The following is a 12,191-nucleotide window of genomic DNA, read 5'->3' as shown; positions in this document are numbered from 1 at the left end:
GATGGAAAGTACTAAAAACAAACAAGAATGTCTGTTAACAACAATATCATAAGAGGAACTGGAATGAGTGATCTAGCTTGTATCAACTAGAAAGGAAATGAGACCATTGATATTGCTTTTTCTAGTTTTTACTTTTTTGAAATACGATTGCAAGAACTGGGATCCTTCCTCCCACCCTCCCTCCCTCCCTCCGTCACTTACACTTAAATTAGAAAATCTAGGATTACTCACACAAACACTGGAAATTGAATAGATTAAGATGAACAGTACTTGCATCATGAAGATTAACAATTCGAGTGGGATGACACTTTTTCATCAATCAGACCAACCACCTGGCTCTTTTGCCTAATGATTACAATCACGACTGGAAATTCAGGGAGTTCTATTCCCAATGCATCCGAAAAGCCGCAAATTAGGGAAGGATGTTATAGGTTTGTATTTTCCTCCACCACTTTTTTCCAAGATCCAGCAGCCCAAAAGAGGCCATTGTAACCTGGAGCATGGGCTAGAGCAGGGGTAGTCAATCTTTTTATACCTACCGCCCACTTATCTTTCTCTGTTAATAGTAAAATTTTCTAACCGCCCACCGGTTCCACAGTAATGGTGATTTATAAAGTAGGGAAATAATTTTTACTTTATAAAATTTATAAAGCAGAGTTACAGCAAACCCCTACTGCCCACCATGAAAGCTGGAACACCCACTAGTGGGCGGTAGGGACCAGGTTGACTATCACTGGGCTAGAGAAAAGAGAGAGGCATCACTGTTAAATAGCTGCAAGTTCTGAACCTACTAAAACAGAAACAGAGTCCCCGGCAGCAATATTGTAGCCACGATGTAAAAAACATGTGGAGACTCTAGAAAGAGTGCAGAGAAGAGCATCAAAGATGATTAGGGGACTGGAGGCTAAAACATACGAAGAACGGTTGCAGGAATTGGGTATGTCTAGTTTAATGAAAAGAAGTACTAGGGGAGACATGATAGCAGTGTTCCAGTATCTCAGGAATTACCACAAAGAAGAGGAAGTCAAACTATTCTCCAAGGCACCTGAGGGTAGAACAAGAAGCAATGCGTGGAAACTAATCAAGGAGAGAAGCAACTTAGAACTGAGGAGAAATTTCCTGACAGTTAGAACAAATAATCAGTGGAACAACTTGCCTCCAGAAATTGTAAGTGCTCCAACACTGGAAGTTTTTAAGAAGAGATTGAATACCCATTTGTCTGAAATGGTATGGGGTTTCTGCCTAAGCAGGGGGTTGGACTAGAAGACCTCCAAAGTCCCTTCCAACTCTTGTTATTCTATTCTATTCTATTCTTTTCTATCCTTTTGCATTTTTATGTCTAGGTAAACAGGCTCATGTGACCTTAGAATTAGCTATCTGTACCAAGGATTAGGGATTCCTCTTGGTGTCTTAGATCAGTGGTCTCCAACCTGGGCAACTTTAAGACCTGTGGACTTCAACTCCCAGAGTTCCTCAGCCAGCAAGCTGGCTGAGGAACTCTGGGACTTGAAGTCCACAGGTCTGAAAGTTGCCAAGGTTGGAGACCTCTGTCTTAGATGATTTATAGCCTGACTTCAACTGAGAGTTCAAGATAGTTGGCACATCTGAATGTTATAGATGGATCCATAGATTGTAAAGATTTTTTATAGAAACCAGTCTCATAAGGAGGAGATATAAAAGTGTTAAATTGTGGGTTCCTCTTGCTATGGAAACACATATAAACACAGGAGAATGTAATTCTATCTAGTGAGATAAAAGACAAAAAGCTAATTCCATTGGACCTGAAAGGTTCAAGAGATAGAAAGCATCTATCGAATGCAAATAACTTCAAGGCTAGGTTTATCCCTAGTAAGTTCTGGAAAGACCCTGCTTTGAAATATCAATGTTGTCCTCCTGAGGTGGTATTCAGCAGGTTCCGACCAGTTCTGGACAACCGGTAGCGGAAATTTTGAGTAGTTTACCGGAGAACCGGTAAATACCACCCTTGACTGGCCCTGCCCCCATTCTCTGCCTCCTGAGTCCCAGCTGATCGGGAGGGAATGGGGATTTTGCAGTATCCTTCCCCTGCCCCACCCACCAAGCCACACCATGCCCACCAAGCCACGCCCACTGAACCGGTAGCAAAAAAAAAAAATGTATCCCACCACTGCTGTCCTCCCAATCTGAGCTACCTTTCTCAAGGGCCTGGCAATTTGGCTTTGTCTGACCTAGAGGGAAAAGGGTACAGAAGCATAGGACGAAGATCGCCTCCTGCCTCTAGGAAGCAACTCTTCCTGTATAATGATCAAACAGCCATCATTTTTATCCTACTTGTGGATCAAATAGGATTCAGCATCTGTCAAGGGATAATTCACATAATACTTTGGAGCTAAAGTAATTTCCCTTTGCAGAAAGAATTTCAGTCTTTGGTGGTGGTGTTTTTTTATTTAGTGAAAAGACAAGTCAAGGTGGGGATGTAATTGAGTTACGTGTAATTATGTGCAGCCTAATACTATGTATTTCAGCCTTCTGAGTCTGAAAGGACAAGAAATCCATGGTGGCTTCTGATCGCTGAACCACAGCTAAGGGAATGAAAAATAAGCTACAGGACTGAATGTTGCTCACTTTGACCCAAGTTGTTCCTGCCCAACTAAATTGCAGTTCAATGGTATATGGTATTGTGGTCTTGCCGTGACGTGTGAACTCAATATTATCTAGTCTTAATGCTATCCTGTATTATTTCTCAAACAAGATGACTGTGTGGGAAACTGGTTAAATGTGAAGTTAGAATGGCTGTCATATCTATATTTGTCAGCAGCCTTCCAGTCTTCTTCCATTTGCTTAAACATGATTAAAACATTGCAAGAATAATGTCTCCCCCAGCTCTCCTTACCCATCTAAATAAAATCACATCTAGAAGACCTTGACCCTCTTATAAGAGCCTTATAAATCTGTAATTTTTATCACTCTTCTGCCTCCTTGTTCAACCCTTAAGGAAGGAAAGGAAAGCTATAGAAAGGTATTTCTCAACCTTGATCATTTGAAGATGTGTGAACTTCAACTTCCAGAACTCCCAGCATGGCTGGCTAGAGAATTCTGGTGGCCAAAATTCACACCTCTTTAAGTGGCCAAGGTGAGATACATTGATATAGAAAGTAGGTTGAAAGGTAGAGTTGTGGGAGGCAGAAAGCAACCAACTACACACAAACACTCACACATACACAAAGAACTGTCCATCCTTTACCAAATACTGAACACACAAACAGAGATCATTTTTCTACAATCAATGAAGGCTGATACAATGCTTCTGACTGTTGTAAAGGAAGCTGTATTTCTCAAGATGCCAAATGAGGAGCACGATTAATGGACCCAACATGTTTGTGTCTCAAAGCAGTAAATTTGGAAATATGTACAGACAGGAACTAGAAGCCGTACATCAGTTTAGAGCATAGCCTTGGAGTTCAGCATCAGTGACCAGCCTTGCCCCTTCAGTCTCTGAAAGCCATCATGGGGCTCTGTGTTGAAAGCATCCCTCCCAAGCATATGTCAATTCTTCTTCCTATCTTCCTCCCCACACCGGAATCTTTTCAGTGTCTTTTCCAGTCCTGTGTCCTGCCTCGCTGGATGAAAGAATTTGTTTTCAGGCAAGATAACCTATTTAGAAGGGGCGTTGTGGAAATTCACTGGCGCTCGGAGGAGTTATTTTGGGGAGGGTGCACCAGCTGGTGCTAGGTGTGCATATATATATATAGCCTATGGGATATAGATAGACCAGGCCCCAGAACTGGGAAGCGTGTTGTTTTGGCTGGCAGGGAGGGGCCGGCTATAGCCCAGCTCCGCTGCTGACGCACACAGAACCTTCTGATCAGAAGCAGCTTGTACAGTTCCTGTTCCCAGAAGAGAGAGCCTGAAGACCAATCTTGCTAACAACCTGAGCTTTGCTCCCACCTTTTTGCACCGAGAAAGGAATTTGGGAGCTTCGGTGGTTGTTCCTCCTCCCATCTTCGAAGTGGGTGTACCTTCGGGAGCAGTACAAAGCCCGCTGACTCAATTCTCTCTCCTTTAGCTCTTATGGCTTCCAGTGCTTCTTCAGGGTTAAGGTTCGGTTTGAATGAAGGGAGATGCAGATTAGCCGTGAGTTCAGAGGGGCAGGATTACAGCTTGCCCAGCTGCAGGCAATACTCAAGGGTGCTTCCAGGTGTCAGTGTTTGGGGAAATCGCCTTCCCTTTGTAATGAGGGAATTGGTACTGATTAAGCCAACACGGAGTTGTGCTTAGTTTTGGTCCAGCGTGTTACATTGGTTCTGGCAGGTAATAAGTCTTGGTTAAACAAAACATAATTTAATATTGGATCACAGGGTGCATTTGATTATTCCTTCGCTTCAGCTAAAAGGCAACCTATGCACAACACCAGCTTTACAAATCAATCTTCTACAGCTTTACGAACTTCCAAATGTGATTCTCCTGGCCAAGCCTTAGCAGCGATGCTTAGAAGAATTTGCGGAACTGATCCCAGCTAGTAGATCTGAACATGCTCTATCTGCCATCTTGATGCCAAATTCCAGTTAAATATGCTGTATATCAAAGAAGTCCTTTTGATTTGCTTTTTTTTTAGGGGTGGGGGAATACAGCGCTACTAGGTGTGCGGTCTTATTCACATGGTTGTGACCTGTGCTGAGCTATTTTTCTGACTGCAGATGCACAATATTAAGCCAGCAGCAAGACTTCAGGGTTGATTCTTCATAGACTTTCATCTTCTCCGATTGATGGAGACTCTTTCTCTCTTCCTCTCTCTCTCCCGCCCCCCATTGTCCCCATCCTACCTTTTCATCTTTTCTTGCTGCCTCTCTACAGCAAGCATATTTGTGCCTTCTACATTTTTCATTGTTCCAGCTTTGGCTTTGCTTTCATAGGATGGTTTTTTCTCTTCTGCTGTTCTTTCCTGGACCATTCCTGTTTTTCCTTCCCCCTCCTCTTTATTTTGTACTGCCGCCTATTTCTCTGTGCTCTTATCCTTATGGTTACCTTTTAAATCCTGGCCATTCCTGTTCCAAATCACTGCCTGCTTTTGTACACCTTTTTAATCATTAAAGCAAATAATTAAGAGAAGCAAACTCTTATTTCATATCCTTTTGTTTCCTGTAATTTATGTCTTATATCTATCCCATACATATGTACATAGGTACTTCCTCAACACCATTCAGATAACTTCTCCCAGCTGGGCATTAAGAGATGTGCTTGTTTAAACTAGGTTTTTAAAAAAAAAGCAGCTGAGGGAGGGGCCAGGCAGTTCCAAAGGAATTGCCTTGATTCTCCTTTTCTGTGAAACATCATGCAGTCCTCTGCCGTCACTACTAACCGTGGAGAGTCATATTCACCTGCTTGAAGTCAGAACTCGGAAAGCAATAATAAGGATGGAGGAAGCTAGTAAATTCGCCAAGCCCAGATGACAGGTTTTAATGAATGCTGGGTAACGCAGAGCAAATTGCATTGTGAGTTCATCAGATTTTAGTCTCACTGGTGCAGAATGCTAAGTATCCTAATTGTGAAATGATGCAACAAAAGGAAAGACAAATGAGTTTTTGAGGAGACCGAGGGTCCCCTGGCCCAAATGAGTTTAACTGTTTGCGGAGGGAAGTTGGGTGGTGAGCCAAAAGCATTTATGCTTCTGAGCAAAAACGCTGCTCTATCTTTCCTGCCACAGTAAAGGCTAGGAACCCGATGGGGAAATGATTCAGAGCCCGGATTGCTTGGAAATGTAATAGGTAGCCTAGAATATTTGCTGCAGTAACTTGCACTTGTTTTTATGCATGAAGAATCCTTTCTTGTGGCTGCTGCTTGCTGTGCAAACACACGAAAGGGCAGCGGGAAATCTTTTTTTGCCCACTTACAGCAACCACAGCTCTGCGCCTCTGCTGTGTGTCTCTTCTTCAGGATCTCAGTCTCCCCCCCCCCCCCGTCTCCCTCTGACAGGTAACCTTCTGAGTTATGCAGGTGTCCGATTCAGATGATGGGAAGGATGCTGGGCCAATGCAGGGGGTCCTTGACTTACGACCACAATGGAGCCCACATTTTTTTGGTGCTAAACGAGACATTTGTTAAGCGAATTTTGCCCCATTTTACGATCTTTCTTGCCACGGTTGTCGTAAGTGCAGCTCTTAAATTGGTCACAAGGTGGGTAAGTGAATCCCATTGACTTTGTTTGTCAGAAGGTCGCCAAAGGTGACCCCGGGACTCTGCAACCGTCATAAATAGGAGTCAATTGACAAGTGTCCATTGAATTTTGATCACATGACCATGGGGATGTTGTAACAGTTGTAAGTGCGAAATAAAGGTCATTGCTCACTTTTTTCAGTGTCGTTGTAACTTTGAACGGTCCCTAAGTGAACTGTTGTAAGCCAAAGACTATTTGTAGTCTGGCTCTTACCCCAGCCGTCCCCTGATCCAGACACACACAAATGGGATGAAGCTTGGCCAAAAGCTGGAGGAGGAGATCCCTCTCTGTCTGGAGTGCTTTGTGTCTCAGTGCAGAGGAAAGCTGGCTCCCTTCTGTGTTCTGGGGAGGCGTGAGACGCAACTGATCTCTAATTGATGGGGGTCTCATTAGCGAGGCCCTTGGGGAGCCAGTAGTGAATACCACTGCTGCAGCGAGCATCTCCGATTGCCTAGTTTGGGAGGTAGAGGGGGGGGGGGGACCACAGGGAATTGAACTACCAGCTTTTAGAGAGGGTAGGTCAAGGAAGGAAAAGAGACAGACAAACCCATGCTGGGATGAGAGGCCTTCTGCTCTTCTGATACAATTATCTGGCATCACAGGAGCCTACTTTTCCTCACAGAGCAGCCCCACAGCCCGCAGGGGGAGTCACGTTTCCTCAGAACAGCTCAGCAGAGAGGGGAGGGAACCCTTCCGTTTTACAGACTGAGTCGAGGGGGTCTGATCAGATTCTGGGCTGGCAGAGGGTGGCTGTGGCCCCTGATCTTGCATGCCTTTGTCTCACGCTTCAGCCCTTGGGCCGGGGGGGCAGAGCCCTGCTCCGTGGGCCGTGTCTCATTTTGCTTCCGCCTTTTCTGCATGTCTCCTGAGCGCGAGATAGCACGCTTCATCAGCCCTCGGTACATATTTAAGATGCAATTTCAGTGCTCTTAAGGGCCATCAAATATTGCTCTGATTGGCAGGGGAGAAGAGAGAAGTAATTAATCTTTTTAGGCTGCCCTTTGGAACTTCCTCCTGGCTGCCTTCTGTTTTCCTTTCCTTTGGAAGGCTGTTGCTGGTGAATGATGCTCCCCTCTCTGCATTCCTTCATTCTTAACAACCTCCTTCCCCTGAAAGTGTTTTCCCTGCCACTTAAATGTTTTTCTGCCACCGTTCCTGATTCAGCTGCTCATTCGTCCGGCACCTTCTTTATCTCTGGAATTACCGCAGTCCCATTTGTCTCCCGGAGGGGTTCAGACGAAAGCTCACAACCAGCCGTTAATATATGGCTTAATGAGCTGACAAGGCAGATCTTCTGTCATTGCAGAATGAGGAATAATAATAATTAAAAGTTTCTGTAGACCAAGGTTTGGCATTGCTGCTCTTCCAAGAACATTGGAAGAGCGGATTCCCCGACTTCTTACGTCTCTTTCCAGCTCATTCAGGTGGTTAGAGCGGACTGATTTGTCTTGAGAAAGCACATATCATCCAGAAGCAGTGCAGCATGGGTGGTACAAGCATATTAATTAATACATAGATTTATATGTATACTGATCAGTCCAATGCAAAATGCTGATGCTCTAATAATGCCCTTCTTTTGCATCTGTCTTCTACAATACCCAAAATGTTTCCCACAGTGCCCTCTGCTGGGAGTGGAGGGTTTATGCTTCCCCCCCTACCCCCCAGTCGATCTGGGTTATGTCTGGCTGTCTATCCATCTTTCTCAACCCGGCACCCTCAAGCTGTGTTGGACTGCAATTTCCCTAATTTTTTATGGGCAAGGTATAATGGGATTTGAAAGCAAAGACATCTGGGGAAAACAGGTTGGGGTTTGCACTAGCCTCTCCTTGGAGGGAGAGAGTCCTGATTGCTTTGAAGGCAGGCAGAAGGATATAAAAGTAGCACGGTTTACATCTGTATTGTTGACTGAAGTTCAATCCTGCTATTCTGAGGTTTCCATTTAAAGTGAAAAAGTGTCAGTAGAAACCAACAAGTAGCATTCAAGATTACAATAAAAACAGTTTAGCATAAATTCATTCCCCCTCTCTCCCAAGTGGCAAGAAAACAGAAGAGGCTTCAAACAGGACATCTGTTAAACCAGGGTTGAAATTCAGCAGGTTCTGACAGGTTCTGGAGAACCGGTAGCGGAAATTTTGAGTAGTTCGGAGAACCGGCAAATACCACTTCTGGCTGGCCCCAGAGAATGGGGATTTTGCAGTATCCTTCCCCTGCCACGGCCACCAAGCCACTCCCACAGAACTGGTAATAAAAAAATTTGAATTCCATCACTGCGTTAAACACTCAACTGTTAGGAATTTTCTCCTTTGTTCTAGGTTGCTTCTGTTCTTGATTAGTTTCCAATCCATTGTGTCAGGCCTGCAATTATATTCCTTTTAGAATTTTGGCCTGCCACACTTTCTCTTATTTCATTATGCTGTTTCATTAGTATAGTTGATGGGAGGGGGGAATAGACAGGAGTAGGATTGTGGAATGTATTGTTGTCATTCTTTACTAGAAGCCAAGGTCATCTTTTGTCTCTGCATTTTTACACCTCACCGGAAGCAGCTGGGTGGAGACGCCAGCATGGAAGAAGAAGATTAGACCATGTGATGGATTGTGGGTGTGGGGACAAGATCATGAACTTTTAACTGGGTGGGATTCTGATGTAGTTTCCAGAATTGGGATTTACACAGATGTGCTAAGATGTCTGATTTATTAAATTGGAACTTTAAGGATCATTTTGCCTTGGACTCTGATTTAATTCTACATGATACTTGGAACGCTGACACATTGTTTTGCTTTCCGGTGCTTTGGAAAATAGGTTGACCCCCTTCTTCTTCTTTGTGCCAGCCCCTCAATTGGAACAGTGCTATCATATCATCCCTAATCCTTCTTTTTCTCTTTTAAAAATTAAAAAAAAAGTTCAACTTATTTTCACATGGACCGAACATGCCGGACATAACGCAGAGCAAGTATGTCATACACCAGTAAAGAGATTTCTGCCAGTCACTTGCTATCTACAGTCATCTTTCTTGGGAATCTGAGCAGGTCAAGCTGGGGAATCCCCTGAGGAAAGTGATTTAGCAAAGCTGGGTGGGTAACGAAGCTCTGGCGCAGAAGAGGATTTTACTGCAGAAAGGGGATGTATTAAAGTTGGAGCTAGAGGAACAGGTAGAAAGGTAGCATAAGCAGGCAGGGTTCCTTTGTCTTTATGACTTGAATCCCATTTTTTATTTGCTGGTTGCCTGAGAAGAGGGGGAAGCCTGCAACGGCTGGAATTAGACACTTCTCCAGGGCTGGGCTTCAAAAATTTTAGCAAGGGGTTCTCTGCCCGGTTGCTGGCCTAGTCAGCCTTCTGCACCATGGGCGGGTCATTTTTGCCCTCCCAAGGCTCCGGTGGTTTTCCTTGAGCCTCCGTGAGGGCAAAAACTGCCTCCCCAGGCTCTGGAGGCCAGAAAACGGCCAATTTCCAGCTTTCTTAAACTTCAAGTAGGCCAGTTTTTCGCCTTCCCCAAGTCTCCGTGCGCGCCCTGCACTTACCTGCATCCAAAACAGGCCATGTGGGGACAATTGGGAGGGGCAGGGACAGTCAGGAGTGGGATTTGTGAGTTCTCCAAACTCCACAGAATTTAGCTAGAGGTTCTCCCGAACCCCTCTGAACCCCCAGGAGTCCACCCCTGCTGACTTCTCCCATGACAAGGTTTTGAGCCATGTGGCAGTTGGACAAACCAGTTAATTCTTTGTAGACTGAATTAATTGTGAATTATGTGTAGGATTTGTGCATCTGTATCCTCAAGAAGAGCTTTATTGTTGGGGTTGGGGAGATGAAAGGCGTTGAGAAGGAAAATGGATGGACCCTGGCTCAAGTGTTTGCTTTGCTGTACTAGAATACTATGATATCCAAAAGAGAAAAATGTAAAGCATCCTCTCTCCGTCTCTCGGTTTGGAGTTGCTTAACTTCCTACTTTCCCATCTGAAGGAGAGAAGGAAGCAGCAGGCGTTTGTAAACTAGGCCAGGCCCCGTTACTGCTTTCTAATTCATGAAAGCAGATGGCTGGCTCTTTAGATTTTAGATTTATGTAATATATACATACAAATCGTGTGGCTCAAATTAGCCACTTGGGCATCTCATGTCAGACTCGCTCCCTCTGGTTGGACTGATTAAGTTCAAGCAGGAAACTCAAGGATCAAGTGATCTGGAACGGTCCAAATATGGAATGGAAAATGTTTGGACAGATGGAATTAATGAAAATCCAACATGAGATCTCCCTTCCACTTGTGATTTTTGATCTTTCTGTGGGTGGCCCTTCCCCAAATCCCACAAACTGGAACAGTCTAGAACTGTGGGGAAAAAAGGAGATTGTGTCTTCATTCCCGCCAGCTAAGCAGCAGGTTGATGACTTCTTGACGAAGCACTAATTAAGGCAAGCAGCTTTGCTCTTCATTTTGGCACAGTGTAATTAATGCTGTGGCTTTGATTGGGTTCATACTCTTAACTTCGTCTGCTGATGGCATGTCAAAGATGCTACGGACAAAACAGCTGGGAGTGCTGCTGAAAAGCACTGCTAGAGTCTGCCTGCGTAAGAGAGAGCACGGAAAAAGTGGGAAGTGGTGGGACTCGGATGGGTCAGGATGAATGCTACGTGGTCCTTCTGTTCCTTTCAAGAGTCTTTATATCTTTTTGATCTGAGGACATGAGCACACTTGGCTTCAGTCTAGTCATGCTAAATTCTATATCCCAGGCAGTTTTAGTTGAATCAATTTTATTTCAAGTCCTCAGAGTCATGAAAGGTCTTCACTTTGAGGAATGGCTTTCTTCACATGGCTTGCCAATCCCATTCTTTCTGGGAAATTCGAATGCAGTTTCCCCACTACTCTAGGTAAAGGTTCCCCTTGCACATATGTGCTAGTCGTTCCTGACTCTGGGGGGCGGTGCTCATCTCTGTTTAAAAGCCAAAGAGCCAGCGCTATCTGAAGACGTTCTCCGTGGTCATGTGGCCAGCATGACTAAGCGCCAAAGGCACACGGAACGCTGTTACCTTCTCCCCAAAATGGTCCCTATTTTTCTACTTGTATTTTTACATGATTTCGAACTGCTAGGTTGGGATAAGTAAAGGGAGCTCACTCCGTTACGTGGCGCTAGGGATTCGAACCCCCGAACTGCCTACCTTTCTGATCGACAAGCTCAGCGTCTTAGACACTGAGCCACTGCGTCCCTATCCGCTACTCTAGTTTTCCTTTTTCCAAAGAAACACAAATGCTGTAATTCCTCCCTGTCTTAGCCATAACAACAAAAACACTGATTCCCGTTAAATCACACAGCTTGAGCAAATGATGTAATAAGCACATTTGAATCAGTATGAAATAAAGAACATTTCTGTAACAAATTGCCTATTTTATTTCAGAAACGGTCTAGCTTATCCTGTGTATTACCCAATACATTATATCCTGTTTCTCTGCTCACCAAGGCAGATTAACACCTACCAGTTCTTGTTGCTGTTTTCCCTGGAGTAGGATCAAAGGCCCGCTTGAATCTACATAGCCGCTTCTTCATGATGACACACCATGACACTTCTTCATAATTCACTCAGAACTTCTTTCTGTTTTCCCCTGTAGGAATCTTCATTGGGCTCGCCGGGAAGCTGAACGGAGAGTTAAGGAGCGAACTGAACAAGGTCTTCCCATTCTTTCCTCTTATTACTACGACCCTAGCAAGATTGTGCTGCCTCCTGAAGAAGAAGAATGATCGCTTTAATGTTTACTTGTATGTTGAGAATAAACCTTTAAGATATAATATATATCCTGGCCGCCAGCCTTCTGTTATTTCTCTCTGTGTGTGTCTCTCTCTCTGTCTCTCTGCCTCCCTCTGCCTCCCCCCCCCCCGTCTCTCGCAAAAGTGAATTACCTACTTGGTCTTCATACTGTGTGGAGCAGGCCAGACACGGTTCCCTGGGGAGGAGGAGGTGTTTGGGTTTTTGCCCATGTGGAGCTACTTTTAGTACTAGGTATCAATATCCTA

The 12,191-nt window shown here is 44.5% G+C and overlaps 1 protein-coding gene across 1 annotated transcript in view; it reads left to right on the top strand.

Annotated features, from left to right (window-relative positions):
• The window catches only part of NDUFB11 (NADH:ubiquinone oxidoreductase subunit B11), a 51,195-nt gene extending 39,225 nt beyond the window's left edge, over positions 1-11,970 (top strand). The window contains exon 3 of the mRNA XM_032210287.1: positions 11,789-11,970. Coding sequence (XP_032066178.1) covers positions 11,789-11,918 — 130 coding nt within the window. The 3' untranslated portion in view covers positions 11,919-11,970. The remainder of the gene's footprint in view (positions 1-11,788) is intronic.
• Positions 11,971-12,191: the final 221 nt, after the last annotated feature.

This window comes from Thamnophis elegans, chromosome 2 (genome assembly GCF_009769535.1).
Source record: "Thamnophis elegans isolate rThaEle1 chromosome 2, rThaEle1.pri, whole genome shotgun sequence".
Lineage (NCBI taxonomy): Eukaryota > Metazoa > Chordata > Lepidosauria > Squamata > Colubridae > Thamnophis > Thamnophis elegans.
Note: the sequence above shows the minus strand (reverse complement) of the source record. Positions and strands in the feature narration are given on the sequence as shown.